The sequence below is a fragment of the Lacerta agilis genome, chromosome 1 (genome assembly GCF_009819535.1).
Source record: "Lacerta agilis isolate rLacAgi1 chromosome 1, rLacAgi1.pri, whole genome shotgun sequence".
NCBI classification, from domain to species: Eukaryota; Metazoa; Chordata; class Lepidosauria; order Squamata; family Lacertidae; genus Lacerta; species Lacerta agilis.
Genome location: NC_046312.1, coordinates 19,053,643 through 19,069,720, shown reverse-complemented (window position 1 = coordinate 19,069,720; position 16,078 = coordinate 19,053,643). Strand labels below are relative to the sequence as shown.

At 45.1% G+C, this 16,078-nt stretch overlaps 1 protein-coding gene across 1 annotated transcript in view; it reads left to right on the top strand.

Moving 5' to 3' along the window:
* Positions 1–280: 280 nt before the first annotated feature.
* Positions 281–16,078, top strand: part of C1H14orf132 (chromosome 1 C14orf132 homolog) — a 91,400-nt gene continuing 75,602 nt past the window's right edge. Inside the window, exons 1-2 of the mRNA XM_033173183.1 lie at positions 281–423; positions 6,513–6,600. Coding sequence (XP_033029074.1) covers positions 281–423; positions 6,513–6,600 — 231 coding nt within the window. The remainder of the gene's footprint in view (positions 424–6,512; positions 6,601–16,078) is intronic.

Below are 16,078 nucleotides of genomic sequence, written 5' to 3'. Positions count from 1 at the left end.
GCATTAGATTTGGGGACAGAAGTGTGGTAAATATTGCCCTCAGGTACTGAAGCATTTTCACGAGGCCTTTTTAGTTTTAATTTTAAAAATTGCAAGCTGGTGTGCAAATGTGGAGAACTGAAGACTGGAAAAAGGAGGAACTGACACTGACAGAATTTACCCATTCACCAATTCATAAATAGAGCAATTATATTCTGACTCTCTGCTTTGCTCTCTCCTTCTCTCTCTTTTTGCATTGTAGGTTAGCCTGAGGAGAAGGATTAAGAAACTGGCTACCAAGATGGTAATCACTAGTGGAAATGAAGAAGAAAAAGGCAACCAGGAAAAGGAGAGCAAAGAGGAGTCCATCCTGGCAATGCTGGGCATTATCGGGACAATCCTGAACCTCGTCGTGATCATTTTTGTGTACATCTACACGACATTGTGAGCCGCAGACGCAAAACGGGGGAGACAGCTGACAAGAGGTGATGGCAAACGTGGCCGGCTATTGACACACGGCTTAATGAGAATTGACTCTGTAGTATATTAAGACGTCATAAAAGCTCTGCCTGAGGGCGTTGGAGGTTGAAGCACAATTAATTGAACAAGACTTTTTTCACACAGTTACAAACAAAACTCGCATCTCTCTCTCTCTCTCTCTCTCTCTCTCTCTCTCTCTCTCTCTCTCTCTCTGTTCTAGAGAAATGAGTGCAAATCTGTAAGTATCAGCTTTGGACGGGGGGTGGGGGTCCAAGGGAAAACCCCCACTATGGATAAAACTTTTCAATACAGCCAAAGACTGGACACTATTATAAACAGTGACAAATATATAGCATATCTGTGCCAAGTTAAGTTCCATGCCCATTAGTCTGCGTCTTCTCTTCTCTTCTTTCTTTGATTTACATGGAAGCTAGCAAGCTTTTCTTTCTCTCGCTCTTTGTTTTTTTCCCAATTTTTAACTTAAAATGAACATATGGTGCAATCACAAGGTAGGGGGGAGGGGAACCAGCTACTCCGCTGAGCTGCCTGAGCTACCAAAGGGTAAAACCTTGAGCAAAGTAAGGTTACCTGACGTTCCTTTTCTCTCTCGGTTGCTTGACATCTGTGTCTGTTCAAACCGATGTTTATAAATATATATTTTTAATAAATGTGCTATATTTTTAGCATGAGCCAAACTTTGGGTGACGCCAACGTTGTTGTTTTTCAGCCTGGGTTTGTTCCACAAAAGAACGCCCCTGTCTCTCCCCTTCCTTCCTTCCTCCATCCTTCCCCACCCCGTTTTGTTTCTTTGCAGCAGAGACAGACACCTTGTTTCCTGCTCCACTGCAGAGCACAGACACATCATGCTTACTTACATGCCTGACTTGAAACGGGAATATCAGTTGGAAAACATTGCATTTCATATGGAGGCATGGCACGGCGACCTTTGCCAAGTCGTTTCATGGGCACAACTCTATATATAGACAAACGACAACAGGGGCAGAAAGAGTTGTTCCACCTCCATGCTTCCTCAAGCCTTTCAGATATATACTCAGTTCCCATTTTTGACGGGGGACTTCAAGGCTATACTGAAGTCCCATTAAGTTCAATGGGGCTTGCCGTGAGATAAATGAGTATAGGACTGCAGCCCACATATTTGAATGGGGTTTAGATTGTGAGGGGAATGTGAAAATCTGTGGCTTCTTCACGGTACTCATGGACATAGGAGCCAACTCCTAGGGACCGTGGGGGCTTCGCCCCCCCCCACAATAAAATCTTTAAGGGCGATGGGCCCCCACAAAGTTGATCGGCATTCCCATTCAAATGTTGTGTGTGCGTGCTGTGTCATGTGACTGATTATGTGGGGCAGGGCTTACCTGGGCCCCCACAATATTTTATTCAAGCGGGCACCCCTGCTCTTGGATATGAGTTCAAAATTGGATAGCGTCGGTTTGAGAGGTGCTCCCACTTCTCTTACTAATACCTCGCAAGTATTGCTTTTGGTTCCTCCTGCTTTGGACTAACGCTGGAGTGCCCACAGGACGCCTATGGACCTTCACACTTTTGTGTGGGAGGAGGGTGCTCTGTGGGAAAGGATAAATGGCAGTGACAGGAGGTGTGCAGAGAAGGCCTCTTATGGGGTGGCTGATTTTAGAGAGGGGCAAAATGGATGGAACAATGGAATGAGGGAAAAGAGGGTTTTGACTTACGTTATGGATGCCATGCATAATATCAGTATTGTGACAAAACAAGGGTACATAAAGGTTTCCAAAATCATGTAGTATGAAGGAGCCTTTACACCGTCTGGCTGAGACATAAGGACCTCTTAGAAAGGAAAACCCCAAGGTGGTTATCCCCTACTGAGGCGGTATCAGTGAAAAGGATAAACGTGGATAAAAGGTGGGCTACTTACAAAGATCTCATAGGGTTTAAAGAAGAAAGAGTGAATTGGGGGGGGGAGAGGAGAGAAGAGCTACAAGATTATACTATGGATTGGTTCCAGTGCTTCCAGTGAATGAGCTATTTAAAAAAGATAAAGAAAATGGATTTGGGGAAATTGGCTCAGAATTCAAATAAATTGTAATAGGAAATGATGATAAACGAATCTCTGAAATATATAAACTGTTATTGGAGTGGGAAACCAAAGACAAGATGGTAAAGGCAACCATGACTAAATGGGCAATTGATATTGGTTATAATATAGAAATATCTGCCTGGGGGAAATTATGGGGGGAAACCATGAATTTCTCGGCCTGTTATCTTATCAAGGAAAACATACAAAAGATTGTGTGCAGGTGGTCCTTGACACCCAGCAAACTGGTAAAAATGTATCAAAAAAAGAGGACCAAGTTATGTTGGAAGTGTCAAGAGGTAGAAGGAACTCTGGTGCATATGTGGTGGTTGTGCAAGTATGCTAGAGAGTACTGGGAAAAGATTCATATAGAATTTTAAAAAGATCTTTAAATTTACCAGTGCATTTCGTAGGCCTTCGTACTAGGGATAATAAGCAATGATATCCCAAAGAAGACATTCAACCTCTTCTTACACACAACCGCTGTGGCTAGAATAGTTTATGCCCAAAAAATGAAAAGAAATAGCAACGAAAGAAATACGGCAGAATAAATTGATAAAATTGACAGAATTAGCGGTTATGACCGTGAAAATAAGAAATGAAGTTGAGAAACAGATAAAAGAAGGATGTAAGTCTTTCGGAGATATAACAAGAGATATAACACTCCATTTAACCAGCCAGTAGGGGTATAACCCGTATGAGCAGCAGTTAATATTAAACAAAGGAAACACATGAGATAAAATTGGGTGGAATAACGGGATATGCAGCAGAAGTAAAGGTTTGCATAGAATGCCATGGAGAGATGGACTGGGAAGTCCTAAGGGAAGTGATATGTGATAGACAATGTATGGTGTTTGTATAACATTTGTGGGAAAGGAAAGAAGAGAGGGAAAAGAAGACCACTGGAAGCTTTAGTTCAGATCTCTGGCAAGAGCTACCTGTTCATTCCCCAGCAGGCTAATAATAATAATAATAATAATATTTATTATTTGTACCCCGCCCATCTGGCTGGATTTCCCCAGCCACTCTGGGCGGCTTCCAACAGAAATCAAATACAAAAATATCACACATTAAAAACTTCCCTAAATAGGGCTGCCTTCAGGTTTTTTCTGAATGTCAGGTAGTTGTTTATTTCCTTGACCTGTGATGGGAGGGCGTTCCACAGGGCGGGCGCCACTACTGAGAAGGCCCTCTGCCTGGTTCCCTGTAGCTTTGCTTCTCGCAGTGAGGGAACCGACAGAAGGCCCTCGGCGTTGGATCTCAGTGTCCGGGCTGAATGATGGGGGTGGAGACGCTCCTTCAGGTATACAGGACTGAGGCCGTTTAGGACTTTAAAGGTCAGCACCAACACTTTGAATTGTGCTCGGAAACGTACTGGGAGCCAATGCAGATCTCTCAGGACCAGTGTTATGTGGTCCCGGCGGCCACTCCCAGTCACCAGTCTAGCTGCCGCATTCTGGATTAATTGCAGTTTCCGGGTCACCTTCAAAGGTAGCCCCACATAGAGCGCATTGCAGTAGTCCAAGCGGGAGATAACCAGAGCATGCACCACTTTGGTGAGACAGTCCGTGGGCAGGTAGGGTCTCAGCCTGCGTACCAGGTAGAGCTGGTAGACAGCTGCCCTGGATACAGAATTAACCTGCGCTTCCATGGACAGCTGTGAGTCCAAAATGACTCCCAGGCTGTGCACCTGGTCCTTCGGGGTTATATTATATTCAATGCTAAGCATTGAAATGTGGCCCTCAACAGAAAAAAGGCTTCAAACTCTGGGACTAAAAGCATTAAACAAGTGTGGGAAGTTTCCATCCAGATAAAATACATTCAACATTCAAGTCTGATGCAGCTATAAATATACTGGCTGGGATTCACCCACTGAACCCTGCCAGCACATGGGCTTCCGCTTGCGCAATGGGCTCCCCCCACTCTCCTTCCCCTGTGTACCCCCACAGCCCATGAAATGGGCTTTTAAAGGGTTGGGAGAACCCCCAGAAGAAGCACATGGAGAGAGGGGAGGGGGGAATCATTCCATCTCGTAAGCTGATATAGTTGTAAGCTGATGGAACAATCAGAGGAGCACGGTGTTGAATGCCGCCCATTCCCTTTTCAAGCAAAAACCCATAGTAACAAAAAAAGGAGCCATTTCACCCCTTCTATAAAGCAGGATGTGAAGAAGAACTCTTCTGCACACAAGGACAAACGTGAAGCTGAACTTATTGGAAAATGCAACCCTAATTGGAGATAATTAGCTCTTTTGAAAGCTGGCCCGATGACAGGTGGACTCTCCTGGTTATAGTTTAGGTATAGTTTAGGATTGAGAAACTAGTGAAAGGGTTATAATTTGGTTTGTGTTTACATCTTGCCTCCTCTGTGCCCGGGGAAAGGCAGTTAACCTCTCTTTGCTTTGGATAATAATGTAGATCTTTCTCGGCGGGGTGCTAAGAGGCTTAATGTTGAGAAAGCACTTTGAAAAGCAAGCATGGGGGAGCTATCAAAGCGGTGTCTTATGACTGTGTATCTTTGCTTCAGGTTTTGCTAATTCAACCTGCACTGTAAGAATGCAGAACACAAAGCTGGGGGAGGAGAAGCAAGCCCTGATTCATTGTAAGCTCAAAATTAGATAAGAAAAAGGATATGGGCTTTTCTTTTCTTTCGCCGTAAGGGCCTGGCTATGCAAATTCATCACTAGATGGCTGCAACATCAAGAGATGATCATAGGATGTTAGAGCTGGCAGGGATATTGCAGGTCATGTAGTCCAACTGTTCAGTACAGGAATCTTGCAAACTGCAGCATCCTTGGCAAATGGCTGCGTAGCTCCTGTTTGAACAACAGTAGCAACAGAGAAACTATCAACTACCAAGGCAGTGGAAAGGTTCTTGCCATTAGGACATTTCTCCAAAATCTGTTTCCTTCCCATTTCCACCTACTGGTCCTAGTCCTGCCCCTCCAGAGCAACAGAAAATAAGTCTGCTCTATCGTCAGCATGACCGCCTTTCAGATATTTGAAAGCAGTCCCCTTGACCTTCTCTTCTCCAAGCTAATTGTGGCCATTCCTTGTAGGACTAGGGCCAAATCTGTATTATACATTTAAAGCAGTATCACACCACTTTCGCATCCACGGCTTCACCCAAAGAATTATGGGAGCTGCAGTTTGTTCAGGGTGCTGAGAGTTGTTTGGAGACCCCTATTCTCCTCACCGACCTACAATTCCCACACTTTTGGCACTCGTGCAAAGGCTCTCTAGAAACTTAAGAATGTCTGTGTGATCCCTTACTGCTGTGTTGCAAGGTTATATTTCCTCCTTTGCTACACATCCAGTGACTTCCCATGAGCTTGGCTTGGTGACCAGAGCAAAAGAAGACCACAAGAGAATGCCTTGAGGAAAAGCAGGCTTCCTTTTCCAACCCTCTGGAAAAGAGGCCATGAGCACTGATATAGCACGGGGGGGCACATGGACAGTCCGCTCCCTTTCTCTCCTTTTAAACATTTTTTGTTGGTTTTTAAACAAATGCAAAAGCTATTAAACACTCATCCAGCAGTACAGCTAATGGTGTTTGTTCTAGCCATCTGTTATAGACATAAGGTTACACACCCAATGTTCAAACATATTACTTGACGTAACCTGTCCATTGAGAATATTGAGTGATGGGTATAACAAGGGCTGGATCTACACAGATATAAAAAAATGCTATAAAATGTATTTATAGCTCCCAGTGCATTTTACCATTGACTTCTGATTGCTGCTCTACAGCACCATCTGTTGTCACATTTTTACAGCATATTTTTAATGTTATAATTGACCTGTGTAGCTGAGTCCTGAGTCTTGATTTTAGTCATTAACATAGTTAAAGAAAGGGGTCCACATTTCTTGGAAGGTGCCTCTTTTCATTGTGCCCTTAATTACCCACCTGTGCCTGGTGAGATGCTCAGACATTGCTGTATCCCAGATATCATTTTCCCATACATTCATTCCTCTCTTTGAAGGGCTGTCCAGTTCAAATCCAGTTTCATTAGAAAGGAAAACCTTGATGTTACCCATCAACAGACTGGACAGCAGAATGAGCCCAGGCACGTAGGTCCCCTTTTAATGGCCTCTCTACTGTGGTGAGCTGTACTGCATTTGTGTTTAAATTATAGCAATTACTTCTAAAATTGCATCTCTCCCTAAAAGTCGGCATGTGCAAAATTTATGCAAATATGTGCCTTAAAACAACAACAACCCTGTTATGATTCTGAGACAGAAAGGCAGTTTCAGATCTCACTACTGCTAGAAACTCCCCAAGGCTGTCAAACATTTGCAGAGAATTCAGCGGGGCTCCCTACTGAGTAAAAATGCAAAGGATTGTGCTGCACACCTGACTTTAAGTGAACCATTGTTCTCCCTTACCTGCCATTTGGAGCTGAAAATAACTGGCCATGTTTTTTTTTTGTTTTTTTGTTTGTTTGTTTTGGAGGGGAAGGAGAAATTTGTAACATGGATAGGGAGAAGAAGCCACTGGAGGGAGGGGATTTGAAGCACTGAAACAGCGGGCAGAGGAATGATTAACACACACACACATACACCTCCTTGCTGTTTCTTAGCTTCAGATTCCCCTCCCCTGGCATTGCGTTTCATTGTAGGAAGTAGCGCTAGAAATTAGCTTTGCACATCTGCATAGCCTGTGCTGTTATTATTCCCTTCCTTGAGTATGCGTTGAGCAGCAGAGTCTCACTCTATATCTGCATATGGAACAATATGTTTCTTTCTTCTGCTTGTTTCTCTGCTTGCGTTCACATGTGTACATTTTAAGTTGCAGAGATCAGTTTTAAAAGCCCTCCCCACCACCACCACCCGTTCTGGGATACAAACCTCTTTCCTGTGTCACATAAAAGAGCTTGCATCCCAATATCCTGTGGGTGCCCTGCGTAGCTAGCCGTTGTTCTCCATTGTTGCTGTTGGTGGTGGTGTGTGTGCGTTTGTGTGGCAGGGAGAGTAGAGTTGAAAACAAACACACAACGTAAGCACAAGCCTGAGGGCAAGAAATCAAATCAAGGCCTCTCATGAAACAGTGTGGAACATTGGGCAAATCATTGGCAAATGCACTGTAACAAACACTCTTGCACAGGTGGGACAGCCAACTGTACTCTGTGTGCTAAAGTGGATTTTTCTTCCAGAGATAGGTGCCTATATGTAGGCCACAAAATCCATATTTAACTGTTCAGCCACTAGCCTTTAATTGTTGTTGTTGTTTTTCGATTTTGCACCCACAGTTGGCATAGGAAGCCCCTTCTTTGTTTCCTGTAATAGTAATGATAATAATGATAATAGTTGTTGTTGTACGGCTGCTACAAAATCTGATTATATGGTCATGAAAACTACATTCTCAAACCGTTATAAACCATAAATAATACTATTTTCAGGGGCAGCACTGCAGGTTGCATCTGCTTTTCAGCCCAACTCCCTGCAAAAAAACAAGGCTTTTGAATTAGTGCCACCCAAATCTTTAATCAGTGCTATTTTTCTAGGAAAAGAGGTGCTGGAATTCACCGTGAATGCCTCCCTTGTTCTCTTATAATGGCAATGGTGCCCACCTGAAAGGCTCCACCACATCAAACTTGCCACTCCTGCCACCAGTCCAGTTGAATTCTATACTTGGAATGATGGGGGGGAGGGTCCTTGGAGGACCAGAGCCCTCAGGCAAACATATTCTCTGCCTTCTCAATCGCTGAAGAGCCAAAGTTTTGGATTTGTTTTGCTTTGACCTGTGGCTGGCCCTGCCCCCAAGGCACAAAATCCAATCCTGACATCATGCTCAGCTAAAGATAGGCTGAAATGTCAATGTTAGGAATGGATTCATCCAAAAAAAATAAAAAATCTCCCACCCATGTAGTGTTGCTAGGTTGCACATTGTCCAAAATTTGCTGGGCACCCAAAATGGGCAATGAAACTTTTGACAAATCTGCACGCTCCTCTGTGTACACATGTGGAGTCTTGCTCACTGTAGAAGGCGGCTGAGAAGAAACATCGGAAAGGACTGGAAAGGAATTAAGGTTATCCCTCTATTAAAGCTGTCTTCACACCAGCTAATTGCATTAATTTGGCTAGCCCAAGACATTTTGCAGACTGAGGCAAAGGAGAAGATGGCACTAAGCCACTATTGAGATCCTCTCGGGAACTTTCCAAGTTAATCAAAGCTATGGAATGGGTTGAGCAAATTAGCCCAAGACAGACCAGTGGTCCAACCAGCTCAGTATTGTCTACACTGACTAGCAACAGAAGGCATTCTCAGTCATACCTGGAGGAGCTGGGGATTGAGGAGGAGGATGAAATGAAAAGAGAGAACCCCTTGTACAGGGATTCCATTGCTTGGGAATCGAAATAAAGAAGTGATCGATAAACATGCTGGTGGCTGCTCTTCGATCACTCAGCTCTGGACTTACTTCAAGATTTACTGAGATGGGAGTAACTATAAAACAGAGCCCAGCCACCACTTTTCAAATCAGGTAATTATTTATAGCCTTTGTTACCTGGCCAGGGGTACATTTCTTTCCCCCTTTTCCTCCAAGCCCTGATACTGACACTGGTTGTTGTTTATTTTTTTCAGTATTGCTTTGTGGACATTTAATTCTGCATATACTACTCATGTGTGACTGAAAGCAAAAGTAACAGGATATCAAAAAGGAAAGGGCAAACCTTTCCACCATACATCCCTTCAGGCAGACACAGGCCACTAACAGCCCAGAGGCCCAATCTGGCCCCCAAGGGATTCCTCCATGGCCCCCAGTTTCAAAGGGCCCTCCTTTCTTAATTATCACCTTCACCATCTGTCTATTTGTATGCCACCTCCCCCCAAATAACGTGCCCAAAGCGACTCACAGCATATCAAGAGAACAATGAAGTATAACCGTTCATATTATCTATGCATATGAATATGAAACAATTAGAAATACCATCAATAAATAGTAAGTACAAAAATATCAATCCAAATTTGTTTAAACAATGCAAATAAACCAATCTGTTCTGACAGTTTTAAACAAGAGAGAGAATAATGCCTAATACAGAAATTTAAAAAGTGGTATCCAAAATACCCATATGCTCCAGAAGATGCATCTGTTTCTAATAGTTTGGATCTAAATCTCTATCTTCGGATATCCATGGGGCCTCACCCCATCTCTCATCTGCATGTCCCTAGCTAAAATGTCCCATGCAGAGCATCTACTTCGCAAGCAGAAGGTCTCAAGTTCAATACCTGGCATCTCCAGGTAAGAGAATGCTGCTGGAAACCCTGGAGAGCTGCTGCCTGTGCTGAGCTAAATGGAGCAATGGCTTTACTCAGTAAAAGACAGCTTCCTATGAGCCTACCTATTTAAATGCCATATCCCTGAATATGCATGGGTAGAAAGCAGGGAGCAGAATAAATGAGGGGTGGGGGTCATATCTACCACTTTACACTCTTCCCAGAATGGTGAGATGTGTACAGTGGAACCTTGGTTGTCGAAAGTAATCCATTCTGGAAGACTGTTTGTCTTCCGAAACATTCGTCAACTGAGCCACAACTGCTGGTTGGTAAAATCCACTGAAAAAAATGGAGAAACATGCTTCGGAAGCTGTCCAAGGCACGTTCGAAAATGGAAGCATTCACTTCCGAGTTGTCTGCGTTTGAAAGCCAAAACGTTCGACTTCCAAAAGCGTTTGACAACCAAGGTTCTGTTTAAATTCTAGCAGTTATTCCTAAATCTGCACCTGTACATATAAATTGGCATCTGTGTGTTTTCTGCAATTCTTCTAAGTCATGGGCAGTAGATTCAGAATGGACTGGTGAAAGTGCTTCTTCACACAACAGATAACCAGTTTGCCATCACAGGATGTGGTGAGAGCCCCTGGATTAGAGGGGACTAGATAAAGCATGGGTTTGGCCAAACTGCAGGAGGCAGTGGAGGATAGGGGTGCCTGGCGTGCTCTGGTCCATGGGGTCACGAAGAGTCAGACACGACTGAACAACAACAGATAAAGCCATTGGGAGCTGGGGGTGGGGTAGGGGCAGGCTGTCTATCAGTAGCAAATACCCACAACCAGTACAGGAAACTCCAGAATGAATTCCACCTCCTGAACGGCCATAGATGGAGAGGACTATTGCCTTCATGCCTTGCAGGTGGACATCAGGGAAGCCTTTGGTCTTATCCAGGAGAACCCTTCTTATATCCCTAGGTTTTTGATGCTTTGCAAGACATAGCACTGATATGCAAAATCTGAGTAAACAGCTGGAGAAAGGTTTCTCCTTTCAACTGCAGTCACCCCAACGATGTGGTAGAACAGGGATTTCAGGCAGCCCTGGGCCTAAATTCAAAAGTCCTCAGCTCAGATTTCTGACAAAAGTGAGAGAAAGAGGTGGAGGAAGAGAGAGGCCACCTCCATGCCGTACATTTAAAATACTCTTGTTGTTGATGTTTAGTCGAGTCCGACTCTTCGTGACCCCATGGACCAGAGCACACCAGGCACTCCTGTCTTCCACTGCCTCCCGCAGTTTGGTCAAACTCATGTTAGTAGCTTCGAGAACATTGTCTAACCATCTCGTCTTCTGTCGTCCCCTTCTCCTTGTGCTCCATGGACAAAAACAACAGGCAAAGCACTGTTATACCACCTTAAAAATCCATAACTTCCCCCAAAGAATCATGGGAAGTGAATTTTTGAAGGTGGTTTGAAGAGACCCCTGTAACCCTCACAGAACTGCCATTGCCAGAGTGGGTTAACAGTCAATCCCTCTTCTCGGGGAACTCTGGTAATGGTAGCTCTGCGGGGTGAATTGGGGTGTCCTAGCAACTTTCAGCACCTTTTAACAAACTAATTCCCGTAATTATTTGGAGGAAACCATGACTGTTTAAAGTGGCTTTCAGTGTTTGGTGCTGAAATGGCCAGATAAGAGTGTGAGGGGAGAGAAGAGGGTGGCCTCGCCCCCATTTGGCTCTTCTCCCAACTACTGGAATGTCGTCATCCCCCTCCCCCCCATATTCCACCTGAGGGACTGTAACCCTCACCAGAAAAGAAAAGAAAAAACATGGCCTGACCTTGAGTTAGGACGCTGAACTTTTCACAAGACAGATTTTGCATATGCAACGTGCACATTTTATTTTCATGGGAATCCAGGCATATCTGCCAAGAACTGCTCTCTACCTTAAATCCACAGCATGAGAACTGGCCACTATGGAGAAATGTACAGGTTCAAATTGGAGTGATGATTCCTGGCCTTAGGGTTAGTTTGGAACCTGGTGTGCCTCACATCCTGCTCCACCTGCAACTCAACCCATATTTATCACACCACTACAAACCTTATAAATGTAAGCAGATAGATTTTATGTAGGCTAAAATGAGAAGTAGCAATGGCCTCCATGCCTAACTCTGCAAGGATCCACTCAACCCTCTGTGCTAATCTGGTTGTGCGGAGCATTCCCAGTTCACCATTCTTGCCACCGTAATGTTTCTCTAACTTTGCAAAGTCCAGCAGAGCTCTGTGTATGCAACAAGACTTGAGCCATGACAAATTCTTCATTGGTGCACACGCTGAAGCATGTCTGCTCAACACAATGACAGCTTGTGGGTGCAAGCTGCTTGCCATAACTCTTTGGCTGCTCTGCATCTGTTAAGCCGTTGGCCTTGTTAGAGGGACTCTGCCTTCTGCTTGTCTTTTCCGTTGTTTAGAGTCTTGTTCATAGCTTTCCCTTTTCACAATGTGCTGAGATGAGTCTTTACTTCAATATATCCTGCTGTCACCATCTTCTAGGCTTCAAAATTCCGGCGTAAAACTCTTCTCCTTTACGTACAAAGGACCATTTGGAGCAAGCTTGTATTCTCCTGCTCTGGACCTGAACCAATGGATTCACTTTACAAGAAAGGAGATTGCAACTCAACATCAGGAAGAACTTTCTGAGGCTGAGAGCTGTGGAACAGACTCCCTCAAAAGGTGATGAACTCTCCTTCCTTGAAGGTTTCCAAGCAGAGGTTGTATGGCCACCTGTTATGGATGCTTTAGCTGAGATTCCTGCATTGTCCTCTAAAAAAATATTTAGCATACATCCAAAAACTTTAATGTGCAAAGAGCAACAACGGGTGATTATGCCAACTTTGGTTTCTCATTTTTTAAATCGTAAATTTAATCCCCCACATTTCCACATCGGTTTGTGATTTTTTAATTTTAAAAAAAACATCCTCGTGAAAATTTATCACCATTTTAGTGCAAATTGTTCCTAATTCTGCACAATTTTGTAGGCACTTTTGCCTAATGGGCTGTGTTTTTGTATGCTATTTTCACGCATAAGTGAAGCTTATAACCGCACTTTATCCTATATACTATTTTGCGTGCATTGTTTGAGCTGCACTGCAAGATTCATAGAACTGTGAATTTTCAATATGGTTCCTGAATCGTTTTAGAAAAAAATGAAATGGTTACCATGATTTTAAACACAAATCGGATTGAATCACCGCCTCCCCAATGCCTAGAGAAGTAGAAGCTAAAGACAGGCTTCGTTTTAGCTTTCCGTTATGGGAGGAGCATGCATATGGAAATACCAGAAGTACTTGGTGGGGCAGGACACTGAAATGAAATTAAAACTGGCCTCGGTGCTGTTATGAAGACTCTCACTTCTCCTCCCTGCCCCACTAATCCCAGAATCTACATCGCAGCTCTGCAAACCCAGACAATGAGAGCGTTTTGAACGCAGGCCTTTTGCCTTCCCATGTGTATTTTTTTCCACCTCTTCTTTTTTTTTATCTTTTCCCTGCAGCGTGCCTTATGCTTCATAACTAATAAATCTTCTTTTGCACCTATTTCCCCAGAGTGGAAATGTGTTGAAAACTTCCCTTTCCCCCCACTGCCTCCAGAGAGTAAGGTAAACAATAGCCTCCGCTCTCCCCCAGGCTACTTGTCATCTCGAGCAAGGCGAGGCTTACCCTCCAAGGAGGTGCTTTCGCTTCCTGGCTGTGCGGTGCCGCTTTTCTCAAGGTGATTTAAAACTGGTCCTCCTGCACCTGCTCGGGAGGTTATTAGCCCGCTCAGGCTGTATCCATTCATCATCCACCTGTCTGCAGGTGTAGAGCACGTGTCGGGTCACTGGCTGACTTTTCCAGGGACGGTCCAAGCAAACTTGTCTGTTGATATTCCCCTGATCAGGATGCGATGCAGCCCTTTCAGTGTGTGGCGACTGGGTGTGTGCTGTGTAAATGGATTGATGAAGCCCCTGGACCATAACCCGGTGTCACGGTCTGGAACAGGATTCCCTTTCTCCAAGAGATGAGATGGGGACTCCCGAGTCAGAGGGGGTATCATAGAATCATAGAGTTGGTGTTGTGATATCAGTACAAGCCGAGCTGCGAAGAGCCTCGTCAGCGAGGTCACCTGACCAAGAGTCATGTTTCACTTTGTGGGAATCACAGCAGCTATACCAGCTCCCACACATGTGATGTCATTGTAATTTACTGCTGTACTCCTTACTTTCTGTTTTGCATCAGGAGATGCAGACGCTTTTACAGACAGCTCTGAAATAATGAGCTGGCTACGCAGAGACATTCTGCTCTTTATCTACAATAAAGTAGGTTTTTGCCTTACTGGCTGATGCGTGTTGTTTTTCAAGCTGGGAAACAATCGCATATTACATTGTGCCCCTGGACTCCAGAAGCCAGAGGGCACGGAAGCTTCGTCCGCCTTGGGGTCAGTCTCTCAACTTGCCCCCGCGGGAAGTTTTCATAACAGTTGGAAGGCAACCTGAGGACCATCACGGCCTACTACTCCCTGCGATGTAAGCTAAAGCATCCATGACAGGCAGGGGCAGAGGAAGGGGGTGCGGTAGAGGCAGGTGTCAACACTGAGGGGGGTGACAAAATGCCGGGCGGAACTCACCGTGGGGCCTGCAGTGCGCTCGAGCCACGCATGTCTCCAAGCTGTCGCAAACGGTCCACCTGCTGCCTCCCCCTCAGCTGTAGGGCAGCTAAGAGGGAGGAGGCAGGCAGACTCCAGAGGCCCCACAGAGTGTCCTGCCCCAGCTGGCTCCACCCCACGGATGGCTCCCCCCCCGTGGGTGGCTCCCCCCGCCCCTGGACACATGGCGCCCCTGGCACCCGATCGGCTTGCCCCGCCACTGATGACAAGCGGCCACCCAACCTCTGCTTAAAAACCTCCAAGGAAGGAGAGCCCCCAACTTCCTGAGGGAGTCCATTCCACTGGCAAACAGCTCTTACTGTCAAAAAGTTATTCCTGATGTTGAGTCGGAATCTCCTTTTTTGTAACTTGAAGCCATAGGTTCGTGTCCTAACCTCCAGAGCAGGAGAAAACAAGCTTGCTGCATCTTCCACATGACAGCCCTGCATGTTGTATTGTACAGTGGTACCTCCAGTTACGAACTTAATTCATTCCGGAGGTCTGTTCTTAACCTGAAACCGTTCTTAACTAGAGGCGTGCTTTCGCTAATGGGGCCTCTTGCTGCCGCTGCGCCGGCGGCAGGCACACAATTTCTGTTCTCATCCTGGGGCAAAGTTCTCAACTCGAGGTAACTCTTCCAGGTTAGCGGAGTTTGTAACCTGAAGCGTTTGTAACCTGAGGCGTTTGTAACTGGAGGTACCGCTGTACTACAGTTTCAAACGCTTCTGTCAGCGATTTACTTCTTCCCTTGGGTGTTGCTCATGAGTAACGAAAAGCCTTTAGGTAAGCTAAAACTATTTATTGTCCATAATGGAATTACAGAGTCGCTGCAGCCATGACTGCTCAGTCAGTTTCAGTTTCTCGGAGTGGTGGGCTTCCTCTCACCCGCCAACACAACCAACGGCTCGGCACCCTAAAATGACAACTGCGTCTCCTCCCCCCCCCCCAGCTCATCTTCCTGTCTGTGACTGACGGTGCTGTGTCTCTGTTCTGTCATCCCCAAGCCTGGCATCTCCCTCTCTTCCGGAGACATTTCCTGACGGGGGCTGGAGGAGGAAGATGAATCTGTAGAGATTGTGGGTGGCTGTTCTCTATAACCCAGTGACCCCCCTTCCCTGGAGGAATCGCTATCTTCTCTCCCAGCTCTAGTTTGCTCCTCTCTCTCTCCCTGCTCCTCCCGAGTAGTCCCTCTTTCCCTGACAGCTTCTTTCTCTTTTCGTTTTTGTTTTGTGTTCACTTTTCCTCACCCTTTTTAAATTTTGTCCCTTTGCAGAAAAGTTTCAATCAAATGTAAATATTAGAAGGCTGCTTGTTGCTGAAGCAACACCAGAGCTCTTCTCTCTTACAGCAGCGCCTGACCTGCTGCTTCTACTTAAGGCTGGGCTGAAGCAACATCAGAGCTTGGTAGCAGTACCTGAGCCGGTAGCAGCGTGTAGGAGAGAGAAATTCAACAAGTGTAGCTTCTCTCAGTCTCATCCCTGCATAAGAAACTGCACTTGCAGTTGATCACCTTCCTGCTTATCCTCAGAGTGCTCAGGGCTTCAGTAATCTGTTTTCACCCTTCATTTCATAGAATGGGAATGCACTTTATACTTCCATACACCATATGCATACCCTCCAACATTTCTCCTATGAAAATGTTTTTATACATGGTACTGTATG